Consider the following 21,878-nt stretch of genomic DNA (forward strand, 5'->3'; position numbering starts at 1 on the left):
CTTACATTGACAGGTGTTCTGCTTTGAAATTAGCAGCATCTCTCTCCCCCAGATGTAGTCTATAATTTGCCAGCTATAGCATTAACAGTGCTTATCTAGGTTTTCATCTGGGAATGCAAGTATTTCAAGTGTAATAGTGTTCCCATTTTATGGTGGTGCAGTGGTTAGGACTGCTGCTTCACAGCACTCAGGTCCCAGGTTCAATCCCGGCCCTGGGTCGCTGTACATGGAGAATGTCTAAACTCCACCTACGTGTGGGTCTCACCCCACAACCCAAAAGATGTGCAGGGTAGGTACGGGTACGGGCAGCACGGTAGCATTGTGGATAGCACAATTGCTTCACAGCTCCAGGGTCCCAGGTTCGATTCCGGCTTGGGTCACTGTCTGTGCGGAGTCTGCACATCCTCCCCGTGTGTGCGTGGGTTTCCTCCGGGTGCTCCGGTTTCCTCCCACAGTCGAAAGATGTGCAGGTTAGGTGGATTGGCCATGATAAATTGCCCTTAGTGTCCAAAATTGCCCTTAGTGTTGGGTGGGGTTACTGGGTTATGGGGATAGGGTGGAGGTGTTAACCTTGGGTAGGGTGCTCTTTCCAAGAGCTGGTGCAGACTCGATGGGCCGAATGGCCTCCTTCTGCACTGTAAATTCTATGATTCTATGATTCTAGGTGAATTGGCCCCTTTAATTGGAAAAAAAAAATTGGATACTCTAAATTTATGGAAAAAAAGTGTTACCACTTTAATGTCCATCTCTTTATCACATCACTTTAATGTGACTTTTGGTTTTACATAAACTAATAGTTTTACAGATACTACAGGATTTTTCATCCTACATGGCACAATACATTTTTTCATCCACTTCAATTATAGTCTTTTATTAGACGGAGAGGGTATTTTGCCATCCCCCCTCAGAGATGCAAAATATTTTCCATTGACATTACAAGGAATCAGACTGTACATGGTGTTTACTGGGGACGTGGCTGTGGATGACCAAAACTGTGATCCAAGGTCTTACCAGTCTGCCTCCATACCACCCTCCTGGGTAAACTACAGTACCCAACGGGTGTGAAAAGGCAAAGATGGCATATTAAGTCATATATTGCACAGCAGCTAGACTGATACATGGATGGCCCATGAAGCCTGCACCAGCTTTGCAAAGAGCAATCCAAGTCCCACGCCTTGGCTCTTTCCTATTTTCTTGCACTTTTTTCTCAAGTATTTACTTAATTGCCTTGTGAAAGTGACGACCGAATCACCTAACTTTTCACCAAAGGGAGAGAGCGGCCATTCAGTCCCTCAAGCCTGCTGCACAATACGATGATCATGGCTAATCTGAGACCCAATACTATATACCTAACTAAAGGTATTATCAATTATTTTTAAATAAGTTGATAAATTGCACCCTATATTTAAAGTACTGTTGCCATTACTACAGCTCCCTGGGCTGACAGGCCATTCTAAATTCCAACTGGATGAAGTTTTCTCGCATTAGCTCATTGATTTTGAGAATCACCTTAAATCTTTGCCTTCACTCACCCAAGCAAGTGCAGTGTATTGTAGATTGTGGACAGGATTTAGGAGTCACTCACTGTGCAGGATTTGTAGCCTCAGACCTGCTCTTGCAGCCACAGTATGGGTACTCCAGCTCAGTTGCTGGCCAATGGTAAACCCCATGATACGGAGAGCTGGAGATGCTTGAGCAGCACAGTGGCGCAGTGGTTAGCACTGCTGCCTCACAGCACCGAGGACCCGGGTTCGATCCCTGCCCCGGGCCATTGTCTGTGTAGAGTTTGCACATTCTCTCGGTGTCTGTGTGGGTCTCATCCCTCCCAATCCAAAAAGTATGGTAGATGAATTGGCTATGAAATGCCCCTTAATTGGAAAAAAAGAATTGGGTACTCTAAATTTATTTAAAAAAAGGATAGTGAGGGGTGCAACAATGGTAATGTAATTGAATGCCAAGGGACAATGGCTAGATTCCCTTCGTCGATATGGTCATTGCCTAGCACTTTGGGCACAAATTATACCTGCCACTTAACAATAGGTCTTATTGCATTTGGGCATGGACTGCTTCAGTTTGTGAACGTGCTAAACATTGGGGATATTCGGATGACTGCACACTTGTAACATTGTGGAAGGAGTGATGATGGAGCTGAAGAGATGGTTTGGCTTATGATACGACCTAAAGAACTCTTGCAGTGATGCCCTGAAACCTCAGATTATTGACCTCCACCACAAACGTCTCCTTTGTGGTGAGTCGGACTAAATCAGCAGAGGGTTGCCCCCTCAAACTTCACGAGTCATGTATCCACGTGTTTTCAGTAAAGGATCACCTTGAACTATTGCACAAATTCTGCTCAATTTGCAGAAAAATATGGAGATTAAGTAGAAACAGTAAAAAGTCTACTTTTTCCTTACTCAAGATATTGAAAAAAGTAGCACATGTCTTCAAAACAGAAAGTCCAAAAGGAGCTTGCAGAACTTTTAAAGAATTTTCTGTTTATTGTAGAACTTTTAATCTTCTGTTTATTGCAAGTAGCATTTTCTGGTGAACAATTTTTTAAAAACTGTTTTGCCAGCTCTTCCATTCATTTACAATAACGCATACTCTATAAAACTGATTTGGGGCACTCAAGACGGTCCAGACAAGTGTAACAAAAGAATGCACAAACCAATATATTATAATTTTCACTAGTATACTTGCACTACTTAAGATTACAAAAAAAAATAAATCTTGCATGTCATGGCATGTTATAAATAGACTTATAGTTTGATACTGTAATAAACGTACTATTTTGTCCACTGAAACTAACAGGAACATTACAATATAGCCACACAAAAAAACTTGAGTGAAGTACTCAAGCTCGCTAACCACTGTCTCAACATTTCCTCAAAGATGACAAAAAGCTCGACAGATTCATTTTTCAGTTCTTGATCAGACTGCTTCCAGTAGGTCCAAGAGCACAGGAAGCCCAGATGGATGATGAAAGTCACATGAAGCAGAATAGATTTAACAATAGTATTTCCCCTCTTTCTCGGTCTCCTCCCCTCCTCCTCGCTCTCTCTCTCTTTCTCCCCCCCCCCCCCCCCCCCCCCCCGCAAAAAATATAGCAATCTTAGAAAGCCAAGGTGTCTCTTGCACATTGCATGCAAAATTACCAAACCGTAACACAGACTTAATGAACAGTTCTGGAAGATCCCTAACTGACCAGATCTAACACTTCTCCGCATCCTTACTAGGCTATAGTTCCAGGCACCCTTGCAAATTGAATACTTGCTGACAGCCTTGAAATGTCCACATGGTGAAATTGCCAGTTGGTTGAATCTAATCCTATCAGTGAGAATTACTGGATAGTCAGGAATGGGCATTCAAGCCACTTCTCACTTTAAGGAACAGGTCACTGTGGCAAATTGTAGCAAACGTACTGGGGTGTCCAAGCACAGGCCACAGATTTTTAATGGCACAACAGAGGAGCACCACCTCAATTTCCTTTGTTTACTACTCATACTCAGATGGTGACAGCTAGCAGCTCTTTGGCGGTATCGGTAGGGAGAAAAGAGCTAATGTTGAGTCCAGATGACCCTTTGTCAAAGCGGTCATCTGGACTTGAAACATTAGCTCTTTTCTATCCCTGCAGATGTTGCCAGACCTGCTGAGATTTTCCAGCATTTTCTGTTTTGGTTGCAGATTTCAGCATCTGCAGTAATTTGCTTTTATCCAGTTCTTTGGCAGTGTTAGGCAAGACAGATTTGAACTTCCTGTACAACAGCAATACACGGTCCAATAGTTCTCATGTGAAAATGTACTTCATACATTTCACAGCTCTTTTCTCTCTCTCTCACACCCCCCCCAACCGTAGCAAATTCAAATCTTAGCAGCCATTGAATTTGGAAATACTATAGCTTTAGATGTGTAAGATATCCAACAATATAAAGTACTCATAAATTACAAATTAAGATTATAGACAACATTATGACTGTTTTGTCAAGACCCAGTTTTATCTTTCCTTAAAATGTGGTTGAGCTTCAATGGCCAGCCCAACCTGTGCAGTTCTTAGAATCCTGCCATGAAGTTTATACCCTTCTTTCATTATTTTTACTACAGTACCAGGTGATGCTTCCACAGATGGAACACGCAAAACAATTTCATGTTCAGCTGAGTTGTACTTGAGGCCAATGGAATTCATCTTCTCCAACCCATGCTTGGAAAATATTTTGCACAGTTCCTCATCAATCAAGCATAGGCCTTCATAGAGGTTCTTCAAAGTTGGATTGGAATTAGCAAGGTCCTCACGTGTTACACCCTTTGTTGTCTTCTCCAAAATATCAGCCAATGCGAGAACATCTTTACAAAAGCTCTGAATACCTAAATGAGAAAAGTATGCATTTAACAAATATGAATTATAATTCAATAGAAACTTAATTTCATACTTAAATTCCCTCAAGATGCTCTGACTTGCCACAATTAGGAAGTAATGAATACAAGCTCAGATTTTCAAATCATTAATCACCAACCTAAAAATAATGCATCAAATCCAACTGCAGGAGCACAAATCCTTTAGGCTAAAGTAGTATTCTTCAGGAAGATAGCCTTGAAATTTAGAACCTCAAAAGTAGACCAATTCAATTTACTCAACTGTAGCTGAGAGTACCTAACATAGGCTTGTACTGCATCAAGTTGGATTTGAATTTGTTGTGACGTATACCGAGGTAGAGGTATGTTCTGCACAGTCAAGATAGATCATTCCATACATGTTAGTACGGTTATAAGAAATGTAGGAAGAGGATCTGTGGGAGAGAGCTCAGCGTTGCCATGCTCCGGTGCCATCTTGCATTACAACAATCGATAGTGTTTCATAGTTGTCATTAGACTTTTAATTCCAGATTTTTATTGAGTTCAAATTCCACCAACTGCCCTGGCAGAATTCAAACCCTAGGTCCCAGAGCATTGCCCTGCGTCTCTGGATTACTGGTCCAGTGACAATACCACTACGCCACAGTTTCCCCTCATGTAGACCAGGATCGCTGGAAAGCCAGTGAATATTCACCTGCAAAACTTACATCTGAAGGACCACCGCAGTAAAACATGCACTACATCACGGCTGAAGAATTGCCAATTTTACAAGCAGAGGAATGGTCATGGGAGTGCACCAAAAAGAGAACTGGATGAAGGGTGCACCAAAAAGAGAACTGGATGAAGAGTTCTAGAAATTGAGTAAGGGTTAAAGTTTAATGGGGTTGAAGAGATTCAAATTTTTATGAACTTGATACCATGATCAGAATTCCCCAATGGAATATAATTTCACAATACTCGTGGTTTTTGATTTAAAATACATAAAACAGTGGCTGAAACCTTAGGAGTAAAGTAATCCAGAAGTGTTTAATCATAGGAGTTCTAGGTACTTTATTTGGGAGTTGGCTGGGTTTTGGTTAACAGTTATAATTATCACAAATTGATTACTTGCGTTGTGTTGCGCTGACCATTGTACAAAGAGATAGTCAGTCATTAACAGTTGAAGATGCTATCTTGAAGTTCCGGAACAAATTCTCAATCTGTTTAAATGCCTCAAACTGTCAACACAATAACCAACTAACATAGATAGAACATAGAACAGTACAGCACAGTACAGGCCCTTCAGCCACAATGTTGTGTCGACCATTTATCCTGATCTAAGATGTTCTAAGATCTACACCCCTTCAATTTACTGCTGTCCAGGTGCCTGTCTAAGAGTCACTTAGATGTCCCTAATGAGTCTGACTCCATCACCTCTGCTGGCAGTGCATTCCACACACCTACCATTCTCTGTGTAAAGAACCCACCTCGGACATTTCCCCTATACCTTCCTCCAATCACCTTAAAATGATGTCCCCTCGTGACAGCCATTTCCACCCTGGGGTAAAGTCTCTGGCTATCCACTCTATCCATGCCTCTCATCACCTTGTACACCTCTATAAAGTCACCTCTCTGCCTTCTTCGCTCCAGTGAGAAAAGCCCTAGCCACCTCAACCTTTCTTCATAGGACATGCCCTCCAGTCCAGGCAGCATCCTGGTAAATCTCCTCTGTGCCCTCTCCAAAGCATCCACATCCTTCCTATAATGAGGCGACCTGAACTGGACACAATATTCCAAGTGTGGTCTAACTAAAATTTTATAAAGCTGCAGCAAAACCTCACGGCTCTTAAACTCAATCTCCCCGTTAATGAAAGCCAACACACCATATGCCTACTTAACAACCCAATCAACCTGGGTGGCAACTTTGAGGGATCTATGTACGTGGACCCCAAGATCCCTCTGTTCCTCCACACTTCCAAGAATCCTGCCTTTAACCTTGTATTCAGCATTCAAATTCGACCTTCCAAAATGAATCACTTCACAAGGTTGAACTTCTGCCACTTCTCAGCCCAGCTCTGCATCCTGACAATGTCCTGTTGTGACGTGCAACAATTCTCAACACTATCTACAACTTCCCAACCTTCGGCAAACTTACTAACCCACCCTTCCACTTCCTCATCCAAGTAATTTATAAAAACTACAAAGAGCAGAGGTGCCAGACCAGATCCTTGCGGGACACCACTGGTCACCGGCCTCCAGGCGGAATACTTTCCATCCACGACCACTCGCTGTCTTCTTTCAGCCAGCCAATTCTGTAACCAGACAGCCATATTTCCCTGTATCCCATGCCCCCTAACTTTCTGGATGAGCCTACCATGGGAACCTTATCAAATGCCTTACTGAAATCCATATACCCCACATCCACTGCCCGACCTTCATCAATGTGTCTCGTCACATCCTCAAAGAATTCAATGAGGCTCGTGAGACATGACATGCCCCTCACAAAGCCATGCTGACCATCTTTAATCAAACTATGTTTTTCTAAATAATCATAAATCCTATATCTCAGAAACCTTTCCAATATTTTGCTCACCACAGACGCAAGACTGATGGGTCTGTAATTCCCAGGGATTTCCCTATTCCCTTTCTTGAACAGGAGAACAACATTTACCTCCCTCCAATCATCCGGTACTACTCCAATGGAGAGCGAGGATGCAAAGATCATCGCCAACGGCACAGCAATCTCCTCCCTTGCTTCCCGTAGTAACCTTGGGTATATTCCATCAGGCCCAGGGGACTTACCTATCCTGATGCTTTTCAAAATTTCCAGCACAACCCCCTTCTTAATATCAACCTGTTTGAGTCTATTAACCTGATTCACACAGCAATGGGGAGAGTAAAGCAGCTAGGATGGGTCCTAGCCGGGGGTGGGGGGGTAATCGAGTTGCTGCTGCTATGGTCAAGGGGGAGCTGGAGCGAGTGGGGGGGGGTCGAGACGGGGATCTGCCGCCGTGGGGAACGGGCCAGGCGTGGGGCGCAGGAGCGTGGCTGGCCGAGAAGGGGTTATGGTTAATTGGCGGGGGAGGGGGGCAGGTAGCCCCCTGATCCGGCTGATAACCTGGAATGTAAGGGGACTGAACGGGCCAGTCAAGCGGGCCCGCGTGTTCGCGCACCTGAAGGAGATAAAGGCGGATGTGGTTGTGCTCCAGGAGACACACCTGAAGGTGGCAGATTGAGGAAAGGGTGGGTAGGTCAGGTGTTTCATTCGGGGCTGGATGCCAAAAATCGTGGGACGGCGATTTTGGTGGGAAAGAAGGTGTCATTCGAGGTGTCGAGCATTGTGGCAGACAATGGCGGCAGGTACGTAATGGTAAGTGGTAAGCTGCAGGGAGATAGGGGTGTACTGGTCAATGTGTATGCCCCGAACTGGGACGATGCGGGTTTTATGCGGCGCATGTTGGGTCGGATCCCAGAATTGGAAGTGGGGGGCCTGATAATGGGGGGAGACTTTAACACGGTGTTGGATCCGGCACTGGATCGCTCCAGGTCTAGGACAGTAGGAAGCCGGCGGCGGCTAAGGTGCTGAGGGGGTTTATGGACCATAAGACATAGGAGCGGAAGTAAGGCCATTCGGCCCATCGAGTCCACCCCACCATTCAATCATGGCTGATTTCAACTCCATTTGGGACCAGATGGGAGGGGTGGACCCGTGGAGATTTGCAAGGCTGGGGGCTAGGGAATTTTCATTCTTCTCACATGTCCATAAGGCTTATTCTCGGATCGACTTTTTTTATTTTGAGCAGGGCACTGCCGAGAGTAGAGGATACAGAGTACTCGGCGATAGCCATTTCGGACCACACCCCGCATTGGGTGGACTTGGAGATGGGGGAGGAGAGGGACCAGCGCCGGTTGTGGCGTTTGGAGGTGGGGCTGTTGGCGGACGAGGGAGGTCAGTGAACGGGTCCGAGGAAGTATAGAGAGGTACCTGGAGGCCAACGATAACGGGGAGGTCAGAGTGGGGATGATATGGGAGGCCTGAAGGCGGTGGTTAGGGGAGTGCTGGTCTCCATTAGGGCCCACTGGGCAGGGAGGGAGCAGAGGGACAGGCTGGTGGGGGAGATGGTGAGGGTAGACAGGAGGTACGCAGAGGTGCCCGAGGAAGGACTGTTGAGGAAGAGGCGCAGCCTCCAGGCCTAATTCGACCTGGTAACCACCAGGAAGGCAGAGGTGCAGAGGAGGAAGGCCCAGGGGGCGATTTAGGAGTATGGGGAAAAAGGCATGCCGGATGCTGGCGCATCAGCTTCGGAAGCGGGACGCAGCTAGGGAAATTGGGGGAGTTAAGGACAGGGGAGGGAGTGTGGTGTGGGGTGGGGTTGGCATCAATGGGAACTTCAGGGACTTTTATGAGGAATTGTATCGGTCCGAACCCCCACTGGAGGGAGGGATTGGCCACTTCCTGGACCAATTGAGGTTTCCGAAGGTGGAGATGGGACTGGTGGCGGGATTGGGGGCCACGATTGGGCTGGAGGAGCTGACCAAAGGGATAGGGAGCATGCAGGCGGGGAAGGCACCGGGGCCGGATGGTTTTCCGGTCGAATTCTATAAAAGAATATATGGACCTGTTGGGCCCGTTGCTAGTTAGGACCTTCAATGAGGGAGGGGGGGTGGGGTGCTTTGCCCCCGACGATGTCCCAGGGACTGATTTCCTTGATCCTGAAGCGGGACAAGGATCCCCTGCAGTGTGGGTCTTACAGGCTGATTTAGTTGCTAATCGTAGATGCCAAGGTGCTGGCGAAGGTCTGAGCCACAAGGATTGAGGATTGTGTGCCGCAGGTCATCCACGAAGACCAGACGAGGTTCGTGAAGGGGAGGCAGTTGAACGCGAATGTGCAGAGGCTTCTGAATGTTATCATGATGCCGGCAAGGGAGGGGGAGATAGTGTGGCGATGGACGCTGAGAAAGCCTTCGATAGGTAGAGTGGGGGTACCTGTGGGAGGTGCTGAAGAGGTTTGGGTTTGGGGAGGGGTTTGTCAGGTGGGTTAGGCTGTTGTACGAGGTCCCGATGGCAAGTGTGGCCACGAACAGGAGGAGGTCCGAGTACTTTCGGTTGCACCGAGGGACGAGGCAGGGGTAACCCCCGTCCCCCTTGCTCTTCGCACTGGCGATTGAACCCCTGGCTATGGCACTGAGGGAGTCGAGGAACTGGAGGGGGTTGGTGCGGGGTGGGGAGGAGCATAGGGTGTCACTCTATGCGGATGACTTGCTGCTATATGTGGCGGACCCGGTGGGGGGGAATGCCAGAGGTAATGAGGATCCTCAGGGAATTCGGGGAGTTTTCGGGGTACAAGCTCAACATGGGGAAGAGCGAGCTGTTAGTGGTTCACCCAGGGGACCAGGAGAGGGGGATTGGTGAGCTCCCACTAAAAAGGGCGGCGAGGAGCTTCAGGGATTTGGGGGTCCAGGTGGCCAGGAGCTGCGGGGGCCTGCATAGGTTTAATTTCACAAAGCTGGTGGAGCAAATGGAGGAGGTGTTCAAGAGGTGGGACGCGTGGGATCTCGGAAACTTACCAGGTGATGCAGGAGGAGGAGGAGGAGGCCTCGGTGGTGGAGGTGAAAGGCAAGTGGGAGGAGGAGTTGGGAGAGGAAATGGAGGAAGGGACGTGGACAGATGCCCTAGGGAGAGTGAACTCTTCCTCATCGTGTGCAAGGCTCAGCCTCATACAGTTTAAGGTGCTGCACAGGGCACACATGACTGGGACAAGGATGAGCCGGTTCTTTGGGGGGGCGAGGACAGGTGTGTTAGGTGCTTGGGGAGCCCAGTGAATCACACCCATATGTTCTGGGCTTGCCCAGCGCTGGAGGAATTTTGGAGGGGTGTAGCAAGGACGGTGTCGAGGGTGGTAGGTTCCAAGGTCAAGCCAGGCTGGGGGCTCGCAATATTTGGGGTGGCAGAGGAGCCGGGAGTGCAGGAGACGAAAGAGGCCGCTATTCTGACCTTTGCGTCCCTGGTAGCCCGGCGGAGGATTCTTCAGTGGAAGGATGCGAGGCCCCCAAGCATGGAATCCTGGATCAACGATGTGGCGGGGTTTATTAAGTTGGAGAGGGTGAAATTCGCCTTGAGAGGGTCGGTACAAGGGTTCTTTAGGCGGTCGCAACCGTTCTTAGACTTCCTGGCAGAACTCCGGGGGGGGGGTTCCTTTATTTCTGTTTTTGTTCTTTACACTGGGGGGAGGTCTGAAGGGGTGTATATATTTGTTGTGTTAAGTCGGGGTGTTAATGTTAATTTGTTACTTGCGTACAGGGGGGGGGGGGGTATGGAGGGTTGCTTTTTTTGGACTGTGTTTTGTACTTAACCCTGTTGGGTTCCTTTTTCATTTTGTTACTGATATTTTATGAAAACCTTAATAAAAAATTTTTTAAAAAACCTGGTTTACACTGTTCGCTTGGGCAACAAGGTCCCTCTCTCTGGAGAATACTGAAGCAAAGTATTCATTTAGGACCTCCCCCATCGCCTCAGACTCTAGGCACAAGTTCCCTCCACTATCCACTACTCTACTCCCTGTACACACACGACTGCGTGGCAAAATTTGGTTCCAACTCCATCTACAAGTTTGCTGACGATAGGACCATAGTGGGCCAGATCTCGAATAACGGCGAGTCAGAATACAGGCGGGAGAACCTAGTGGAGTGGTGTAGCGACAACAATCTCTCCCTCAATGCCAGCAAAACTAAAGAGCTGGTCATTGACTTCAGGAAGCAAAGTACTGTACACACCCCTGCCAGCATCAACGGGGCCGAGGTGGAGATGGTTAGCAGTTTCAAATTCCTTGGGGTGCACATCTCCAAAAATCTGTCCTGGTCCACCCACGTCAACGCTACCACCAAGAAAGCACAACAGCGCCTATACCTCCTCAGGAAACTAAAGGAAATTTGGCATGTCCACATTAACCCTTAGCAACTTTTACAGATGCACCAGAGAAAGCATCCTATCAGGCTGCATCACAGCCTGGTATGGCAACTGCTCGTCCCAGGACCGCAAGAAACTTCAGAGAGTCGTGAACACCGCCCAGTCCACCACATGAACCTGCCTCCCATCCATTGACTCCATCTACACCTCCCGCTGCCTGGGGAAAGCGGGCAGCATAATCAAAGATCCCTCCCACCCGGCTTACTCACTCTCCCAACTTCTTCCATCGGGCAAGAGATACAGAAGTCCGAGAACACGCACGAACACTCAAAAACAGCTTCTTCCCCACTGTCACCAGACTCGTAAATGGCCCTCTTATGGACTGACCTCTAACACTACACCCTGTACGCTTCATCCGATGCCAGAGCTTATGTAGTTACATTGTATATGTTGTGTTGCCCTATTATGTATTTTCTTTCATTTCCTTTTCATGTATTTAATGATCTGCTCGCAGAAAAATACTTTTCACTGTACCTCAGTACACGTGACAATAAACAAATCCAATCCAATCCAATCCCAGATCGGCCCTACTCTCACTCCGATCGTCTTATTTCTCACATAAGCGTAGAATGCCTTGGGGTTTTCCCTAATCCTTCCCGCCAGGGATTTTTTATGCCCCCTTCTATCTCTCCTCAGTCTTGAGTTCCTTCCTGGCTACTTTGTAACCCTCTAGAGCAGAGTCCGATCCTTGCTTCCTCAACCTTACGCAAGTTTCCTTCCTCCTCTTGACTAGAAGCTCCACTTCTCTTGTCATCCAAGGCTCCTTCACCTTACCATTCCTTCCTCGTCTCAGTGGGACAAAACTATTCAGCACTCGCAGCAAGTGCTCCTTAAACAATCCCCACATTACTGTTGTACAATTGTTCCCACTTTATGCTCCTCAGCTCCTGTCTAATAGCAATATAATTTCCCCTCCCCCTATTAAATACCTTCCCATACTGTGTTCCTATCAGTCTCTATGACTATGGTAAAGGTCAAGGTGTTGTGGTCACGGTCACCGAAACGCTCTCCCACCGAGACATCTGGGGCGGGATTCTCCAATCCCGCGGCAGAGTGTCCATGCTGTCGTAAACGCCGTCGCCCCCTACACCAGCAGAGTGCTGGAACGGTTCGCGCCGCTCCAGGTGCTGATCCCGGCGCGAACTGTGCGCCGCGGAATCCGCGCATGCGCAGTTGCGCTGGCGCCAACAAGGACATGCGCAGTGGCGCCGGCGCCAATGCGTGCAGGCGCAGTGGCCTCCTTCAGCACACCGGCCCCGACGCAACATGGTGCAGGACTACAGGGGCCGGCGCATAGGAAAGGAGGCCCCCAGCCACAGAGGCCGTGCGCCGATCGGTGGTCCCGATCGTGGGCTAGGCTACATCGGAGGACCCGCCCAGGGTCAGAGCCCCCCCCCACCCACAGGCCACCACCCGACCCCTCGGGACACCGAGATCCCGCCATCCCAGAGTAGGTTAGAATGGCGCCGGCGGGACTCGGCTCTTTTCTTATGGCCGCTCGGCCCACTTGGGCCTGAGAATCGGCAGGCCGGCCGCATAGAGCCTGCGGAGAATCGCGTGCCGGTGTCGGGGCAGCGTGGCTCGTTCGCAGGGATTCTCGGCCCGGCCCAGGGCTGGGAGAATCCCACCCCCGACACCTGGCCTGGTTCGTTGCCGAGCACCAAGTCCAATATGGCCTTCCCCCTAGTCGACCTATCTACATATTGAGTCAGGAATCCTTCCTGTACACCACTGTCAAAATCTGCGCCATCCAAACCATTTCCACCAAGGAGGTTCCAGTCAATATTAGGGAAGTTGAAATCACCCATGACAACAACTCTGTTATTTCTGCACTTTTCCAAGATCTGCCACCCAATCTGTTCCTCTATCTCTCTGCTACTATTGGGGGGGGGGGCGGTCTATAGAAAACTCCCAATAATGTGACTGCTCTTTTCTGGTTTCTGACTTCCACCCATACGGACTCAGTAGACAAACCCTCCTCAACTACCTCCTTTTCTGCAGCTGTGGTGCACTCCTAATTAACAGTGCCACTCCCCCTCCTCTTTTTCCTCCCTCCCTATTCTTCTGAAAACATCGAAAACCCGGAACATTTAACAACCATTCCTGCCCCTGTGAAATCCATGTCTCCGTAATGGCCACAACATCGTAGTTGCAAGTACTGATCCATGCTTAAGTTAATCTCCCTTATTCCTGACACTCCTTGCATTGAAACAGACACACTTCAACCCATTCCACTGAGTAAAACTTTGCCCTATCAACTGTCTACCCTTCCTCAGAGACTTTCTGCATACTATTTCTGGCTGTTCAACAGCTACCCCATCCTCTGATCCATAGCTCTGGTTCCCATCCCCCTAGTTTAAACCCTCCCGAAGAGCAAACCTCCCAACCAGGATAGCTGATTAATAAAGAATTGCAATGTTCATACTTTGGTAAGATTGATCAAGTTATTCAGATTGGAGTTTTGTTTGCATCATGTAGCAGGCCATGCATTCTTCATCTCTGTACTCCAAATACATTAGAAAATCTGCTCACCGTATAACCTAGCATCTTCAACACACTTTCTGATTCTTCTATTGTCATCTTCAACCCTGGCTACAACTTTCTTATAGTTCTCCTGTAAAAATCAAACGGGAGAAAAATTAAACATTTTTGAAAATAATTCAAATTATACAACTAGAACTGCATAATCGTTTCATTGCCATAACAATTATACTTAGGATCTGTATTAAGCCCATAATATACACCTTCAAAAAAAATGTTTACTGAGCATCTTTTAAAACAGCTATTATTTATGTAGATAAATTGGGAATGTGGGCACAATATATTCGCACAATAATAAAAATGTAAAATCAGGTTGCAAAGAAAGCCCAAACAGAAAATTTATTGAACTATCAAAATGACTAGGGAGCAAACGGAATATAGAACTAAAATGATCTGACGTATAACCTGTTGCCTGTGCTGATCACAGCTACTGTAAGGATAAGTGATCTTTGCATCCAGAGCAGAGGAGAGGAAATGCTAGCCTAAGTACCTGCTCCAGATCCAGCAGCTTCCTGCTGAATGTTAAGCAAGTACAGTATCAGATTGTGGCTTCCACCAGTTAACCACACTGCTGACAGTCAAATTGTTAGGTTTAGGCTTGCAAATGGCCATGTGGAAGAGATTTTGAAGTTGGGCAGTATGAGAATGCATGCAAGTGGAAATTCAGGGATATGTACAAAAACAACCACCACTTTGTCATGAGCAATTAACAAATTTATGAGCATTTAACAAATTAATGCTGTAATATACAAGCTACCCATTCAAAGATGAACTTAAATTATTCAGTAGCTTATTAAAAGATTGCAACCAATTCCCAGTTTGCCACCATTTTTCACATGAAGTTGGCTTGCTTTGTTTAGAATCAAGAGCTTGTTCTCAACAAACTCCTGACAACACACCTTCAACTTCAAGAATCAGAGCCCCTGCTCGCTCATCCACCTTGGTGCTGCAAGTCACGTGCAATGAGCATTCGGATGGTCCGGTGCAGAATCCAAACTTCCAATGTTCCATACAGGCCTGAAATTTGGCTTCAGGAATACAATTATTAGAATGCAAGGTTATAATCCAGCACACTTAAATCATGAACAACATTTGCTCACACTAGTGTTAAAAATCATCTGCACTTTCTATATTTGGAAGCTGATAGTTAATATACTACAAGTTTCCAAATTAATTTTACATTTCAATCCCTCAATTTAAATTCTGACCTATAGATCAAAATTCATCATGTGGCAACTGAATACCAATAAAGATGCATCAAAATCTAAAACAGTAAAAGGGCAAAGTTGTGTATTCCTATTGGCAGGATTATTACTATGGCCAGTTCTTTGAGCCACTTACTGGCCAAAAACTAATGAAGAACTGTTTGATTTAAAACAAGCTTCATGGTCAACTGTACTGAATGCTACTATCGCAGTCAATCACCGTGGCCACTTGTATGCGCAGCTGGTCAAATCAAACACTACCATGTCTCTGAGGATTCAATTTCTGTGATATGGTGACCAGTTCCCTTCTAGCCACTACTAATGTTGCAAATTCCAGTCGCAATCTTGACAGTAATTTGTGCAACATTTTTGACCAGCTCTTCAGTCCACTGCTCATTTAAGCTTTACTCGTGGGTCAGCTTTTGCTTATACTCAAGCAGTTGTTTCAATTTCTCAGAATCTGCTTGGGGGGATGGCAGTGACCCCAGCAACAATTTCATCCAGGCTTGTTGGAAGAAACTGTTCCCCATCAATGCAATAAGTTACGAAAACACAGATTTACTGTTGAGTGACCAACTCCTCCTTCAGGCTCTATCTCACTCCAGATGTGTCCACACTGCAAGATGATTAATAAAAGTGGTAATCTTTCATAATAGCCAGAAAGAATGACACGATGAGAATGGATAAAATATCACTCAGAATCCTCTATGAGTTTTAAATCATTTTAAGAGCATAGGGTTATTGGTTTGCATTTCTGAACAGAACATCTATCCTGGAGGGTTTACTCCCAGCACTGGCTGGAAGGGGGAAGTTCAATTTCCAGCATTGATTTTATTAACTTAAATTTCACCAAAAGAGGTATAATAGTGGGTGTTTGATTATACAACCATGTTCAATACAGTCAGGATTTTGCGGTTTGTGACCAAGTGACTGCATTCACCACTGATTAAAGAAAGCAGCTCACAAAAGATGTAGCAATCTATGGCATGGGTTTCACCTTTCCTGAAGCTAATTTAATTCCAGTGTGAACTAAAGGGGGACATCTGGCATTCAGCAAGAGATTACATCATGTAGGCCAAGGATCCAAGTCACAATGAAGAATTCTCAGTTCATAGTAAAAGAAATTAAATATTGCACTCCTGGTAATTTTAGACAGCGAAACAAGATATTGTGACATACACATGGGTGGAAGCTGAAGAATCAAATGTAGACGTTTTACAAAAACCCCAATTGTACCTCATTCGATAAAGTGAAACTTTAGTTTCATTGTAAAAGCCCTTGAAAAAGCATAAAAATGGAAATCAAGTGATTTCAAAGATCTGAGAAGATTTTTCAACAGTACATCCTATTTGGAGCAGGGAATCGACAACTGGGATGTGTTTACCTGCAGGCATGTAGACACCGAACTTTGCTATCAGTTTTGCAGCTGTAATAATAGTCATGCCAACAGTTTTACAGCCAGGACAATTATATTAAGGATATAAACATACACATATTCATGCATTTACTTATAGGTTAAACAAATATCTAAATTTAAGCTTTGGCACAGATTTACTTTTGAAATTTACCTATTGAACTGCTTCATTAGCAAATAGCTTCCAGAAAAAAAAAACTACTGTTGAGCCTTGCATTTTCCACCAGGTGAGCAATTTCTAAGCACTACTGAAAAGCGTGCGCACATAGGTGACAAACATGGTAGCAAATAGAGGCTTGGCTGCAGATTCTATTTTGGTCACAATCACTATCAAGTGAGACTTGCCTGCAGGGTCTGATGTTCTTTAGCTAACTCATTCATTTTGAGTTGCAGCATTTTTTGACTAGCACATGGATTAGAAGGCATCTTGTGTTGCATTGCATTTTCAGCAGTACACTTGAGAGGTTTGGCAGAATTCACCGAATCTTGATTTTCTTCTGTCTTGTGTTGGATAGGATTACCACAGAGTGTCAAGAAGCCCCTAGAATTCAAACATATCATTCTACTTAACTAATGTTAAAATAACATGCACTGATAGCCTTTGTCCTTGAATTTTACAAATGCTTGCCCCATTTGACCCGTCAAAGTATCACAGTTTACTGCCAAACACTGACTTGTTGTATATTGCATATTAACAGGTGTTTTAAATGAAGAACAATCAAATCTCATGTAAAAAATCTGAACTAAAATGGTGTTTAATTAACTTCAATAATCACTGTGAAAATTTTAAAAGCTTTGACATTACACTTAAAGAGAATATCAACTTGCCAAGTATTTTTACTTAAAAAACTTCTCCAGGAAGGGGAACATGTGTTTTCCAGCATTTTCTCTTTGGCCCATGTGTTTTAACAGGTGAACAAACATTTCACCTCCTTTGCTTTTTAAGAACAAAAAAACCCAGGTACGTGCAAAGTCTGAAGAGCTGAATGGTAATTCAGAAAGAAACATACCACAGGAAATCAATATCCTTTGATTCGCCACCATTCCTACAATACCAGACAGTTAGGGACGGGAAGGGAGCAGTCATCTTAAAAACACTGCCACATTTTCCAGCAACCCATCTGTTCCACTCGAAAGCTCATTAACATTGAATGCAGCCTCTATTCTTCAGGGTCACCAGAGTACAACCAGTATTGCCCCTGGCCAGTTGTAATAATGAACGTTAATGAAAACAACCCTAGGCTTGGCATTGCACAAATTTCTAGGATTGAATGCCTTAAGGCAGCTGCATCTTTTTGAAAAAAATAAATTTAGAGTATCCAATTATTTTTTCCAATTAAGGGCAATTTAGCATGGCCAATCCACCTAACCTGCACATCTTTGGGTCGTGGGGGAGAAACCCACACAAACATGGGGAGAATGTGCAAACTCCACATGGACAGTGACCCAGAATCAAACCTGGGACCTCGGTGCCATGAGGCAGCAGTGCTAACCACTGCGCCACCGTTGTGCCCGGCAACTGCACTGATTTGATGAACATCTCATCCTTTACTTAGTGAATATGTTGACAGTTGCTGAAATCTTTGTTAAGAGGAATCCTGTATTAATTTTCATTTGAAGAATTCGCAACAATCAGGACTCCTGCTGAAAACTTCACTGCAATGAGTTCTATTAATTTCTGCATGGGTTCTTTGGACTACTCACTACAATTCAATTAGAAACTTCTGCTTACATTGGTCTTGTAGGGTCATATCAACATCCTGCTTGCATTAAGGCAAAGGATTTGGAGAAAACAAGCACCCGACAGACAGCACAAACTCGTGTTAGATATTGCTGTTGAAGGTTCAATTCAGAAAAAAATTCCTGCTGTTCAAAAAAGCTGCAATGGATACTCAAAAAAAGGCATTTCAGCAAAATCTTAAACAGCAGAAGAGAACAATTAATTTTCACACCTAAAAATCAGTTAGAACTGAATTGATCTGGAATATCCTGGTTTTATTTTAAGAGCCATCCACCGGCTGTGACTTTTAAAGTACGTGCAAAAATGTACATACACCATGTCTGCCACTGTAATTTTACACCATTAGATGCCTTATAAGGTATTAAACAGCTAGATTTTGAGTTGTTCCTCTGACCCAAATAGTAATCAGAGCTTTTAGTATCTGTGCCAAATTCACATCCTGGAATCTTACTACCTGATAAATGTACACTACACTGATGACTTTTACAGGATAGGAAAATTCTACACAACGAGGTTAAACTAAATTAGATGATCTCAGAATGTGGGGGGGGGGGGGGGGGGGCACACAAAGTGTCAAATTTGCTTTCTCCTTCAAATACATGCTGCATGATAGCTTGCAGTAGTACTCTTGCCTTGAGCCAAAGGGGGCAATTGTAACCTGGTTTAGCATAGTGGGCTAAATAGCTGGCTTTTAAAGCAGACCAGCAGCACGGGTTCAATTCCTGTACCAGCTTTCCCGAACAGGTGCCGGAATGTGGCAACTAGAGGCTTTTCACAGTAACTTCATTTGAAGCCTGCTTGTGACAATAAGCGATTTTCATTTTACATTTCCTCCACCACCCACTCCCCAACCATCTCAAGATTCAAGTAATCTAGACAGACTGGAGTGCAAGAATTATGCATCTATCTCGAAAGGCAAATAGACAAGAGACCCCATGGCACTACCTGGTTGTAGGATATCATGGATATCTCACCACAAAGCTGCACATCAGAAGTGATCCCTGATATGCTGCAGTGACCGTCAGAACAAAAACTACACTTCAATTTGAAACTTATTCAGGGCATTCGAATATCCGACAACGTGTTGCTGGTGTCAAGTTACTAAAACTAAAACCCCAACAGCTCCCGGAAAAAAAAAAGCCCACCCAGTGCATTCACCGTTATCTGTTCCCTCCACTTGCTCCAGAAGAGAGTCTCAGTCGCAAACATCTGTCTGCTTACTCGAGGGGAATTTCGAGCCGTTGAATGCCTGGTCTGACCTCGTGTGTATGCGTCTCCCCAGCTACTCGTTAATTTGGCCAACACGCTCGTATTGAGAACTTGACCATGTTTGACCCACAAAAGGAAACTTTTGAATATCGTCGAACCTTTGAGAGTATATTTTGCAAAGCTTAAAGTTACCGGAGGATAAACTGTAGGATGCAATAAGAAAATAAATTTGAAATCGAGGGGTTAGATTTGGGGGAAATACAGTTTCCCCCGTTTGGATGGACTGGTTTCCGCCTGGTGGAGGAATCTGAAGCGCCTACGTGAGGAGCAGCACGACAGCAGCAGCAGCTGCTGCAGGGTCGCTGCCAAAAAAACAAACCACTGAAGCGCCTGTTGTCACAGAGCGGGGGAGCGGCGGGGGAAACCACTCGCCCACTCACTGTCGGCTGGTCTGACAAAGGAATAATTCACCCAATTATCACAAGCTGACACCTCCGCCCGCTGACTCAGCCAGGGCGGAATCCCAACCACGAAGAGGCCGTTACACACACACAGCCCTCAATCCCTCCGATAGAAATACACGGGCGGCCTTCCGAGTACACACAGACCCCAGCGATAACTACTCCCTCCTCCCCCAAGACACCCACTCCGGTTACCCGGCGCTGGACCAGGGATGCACCGGACCCCCACTTGCTCCATCTCTCCCCCCCCCCCCCCCGGGGACAGTGCTCGGGAGGGAAGCCGGGATCCTGGGCTGTCCCACCCTCGACCCGACTCCGTGGTGACACGATCGCTCACCTCGGCCGCGAGGCCCACATCACTGCTCTCTCACAACTCGATCTCACCACAGACAGGTACGTCGCCACCATCTTGACTCCCCGATCCAGCCTCCTGGTCCTCACTTTAAAACCGAGCGACAGAGGCCTCGCCCCTCGCGACGGAGGCCCCTCCCCGAGCGACACATGCCCCGCCCCCCAGCGGCTGAGGCCACGCCCCAGGAAACGCTCCCTGGCAACGGGCACCGTCTGCAGCAGGCTCCATCCCTGGTGACAAGCTACCTTCGGCCGGATCAGCTATCACCCCCCACTTCATTTACCTCTTCACAGATGCTGAACATCTCCAGCATATTTATTTTCACATTCTCCTTCCCGGGGTCCAGAGCCCCAAACATTCCTTCCAGGTGAAACAGCAATTCAACCTGTACTTCTTTCAATTTGGTTTACAGTCTTCTTCAGCAATCCCTCGGAATCCAGGGTGACTTGCTTCCACACTAAAAATGAGTTCTCGGATCATTGAGAAGTCCAATGTGAAACTCCGTCACGGGTGGGGCAGAGATGGTGGTTGGAGGAGTGGGTCAGTGGGGTGCCCGAGGTTACAATGGCTCCTTTTGCTGTTGACACTTGGCTTCAGCGATTAAATATGAGGATTGTTAGAGTCTGAAGTAAAATTCTTCTTTGGACATGTCTGTAGCTTCCAGTGCCGGGCGTATGAGGAATGAGGCATTAATTCTGGGTGAGGGTGAGCCAAAGGCTCATGAGGCTTTCATTGATCCCGCAAGGGAAGTCTTTGAGACAACAACTACTTCATTATTTTTTTTGACAAACAATTTTATTGAGGCATTTTGGCATATCAATAACCCCAGAAGCGCGATTGGAGACAATTGAAGGTTTTAACTCGCTAGATGTTTCCCCCAGCAGCGCAGGTACAGAAGAAAGCGGCTGGGGCGGCACGGGCTCTTATACCCCGCCTTGCAGAGCGGAGCTAACATACAGGCTTAATCAATGGGAACAAGTACATTTTCCATCAATTGTATTCCGGCATTACCAGGTACCGTAATCCTTCTAACACAGACTACCACCACATTCACCCCCTGTTATAAAAAGAGTCCGGCGGGGGCGGTGGCTTCGTATTACAACATGGTAAAGTAGTAGAAGTTAGTTATGAAGGTACCGTAATACCTCCGCACAGCGTTTTGCTTTATTACATCTTAACTATTTACAACAGTAATGTACATTTCAAAATGAAGCAATTAGTCGATCGGGGGCCCTGGTCATCCTCTGCGATTGTCGTAGCTTTGGTGGTGATGCCGGTGGAGGTTCAGGTGTCTGTGACTCCGGGAGCGTGGTTTCGGCTTCGGTGTCAGCTTCATCACCCCTAGACGGGGCCAGTGGAAGGACTGACTGACCTGGGAAGGGGGCGGCTGTGGGGTGCGCCGGTGGGCGGGAGGGCCTAGACGGGGCCGGTGAAAGAACCGATCCACCTGGGAAGGGGGCGACTGTGGGGTGCGCCGGTGGGAGGGAGGGTGGGACTGGTGGCAGGGGATTGTGTGGGTATCCAGCGGGCGGCAGGTCTCACAGGGAGACCGTATCCTGTCGGCCGTCGGGGTGCGCCACGTAGGCGTACTGAGGGTTAGCGTGGAGGAGATGGACCCTCTCGACCAATGGGTCTGATTTGTGTGCCCGCACATGTTTT

General features: G+C 46.5%; 1 protein-coding gene across 1 annotated transcript; it reads right to left on the minus strand.

The window, feature by feature from the left end:
- Nucleotides 1-3,974: 3,974 nt before the first annotated feature.
- On the minus strand, nt 3,975-20,314 carry LOC140426871 (grpE protein homolog 1, mitochondrial-like). Its single transcript, XM_072512114.1, has 4 exons — nt 20,205-20,314; nt 16,802-16,997; nt 13,829-13,910; nt 3,975-4,362 (listed from the first exon to the last, which is right to left on the minus strand). Exons 1-4 carry the CDS (start codon nt 20,273-20,275, stop codon nt 3,995-3,997), a joined length of 717 nt encoding a protein of 238 aa, XP_072368215.1. The 5' UTR covers nt 20,276-20,314; the 3' UTR covers nt 3,975-3,994.
- Between the last annotated feature and the right edge of the window lie 1,564 nt (nt 20,315-21,878).

The sequence above is a fragment of the Scyliorhinus torazame genome, chromosome 7 (assembly GCF_047496885.1).
Source record: "Scyliorhinus torazame isolate Kashiwa2021f chromosome 7, sScyTor2.1, whole genome shotgun sequence".
In the NCBI taxonomy this organism is placed as follows: domain Eukaryota; kingdom Metazoa; phylum Chordata; class Chondrichthyes; order Carcharhiniformes; family Scyliorhinidae; genus Scyliorhinus; species Scyliorhinus torazame.

Coding starts and splice junctions, on each gene's coding strand:
- LOC140426871 (XM_072512114.1), bottom strand. CDS start 20,275: ATGGTGGCGACGTACCTGTCTGTGGTGAGATCGAGTTGTGAGAGAGCA. Junction 16,998..20,204: donor ATGTGGGCCTCGCGGCCGAG/GTGAGCGATCGT, acceptor TTTGAATTCTAG/GGGCTTCTTGACACTCTGTG. Junction 13,911..16,801: donor AAGAACATCAGACCCTGCAG/GCAAGTCTCACT, acceptor TGATTTTTACAG/GAGAACTATAAGAAAGTTGT.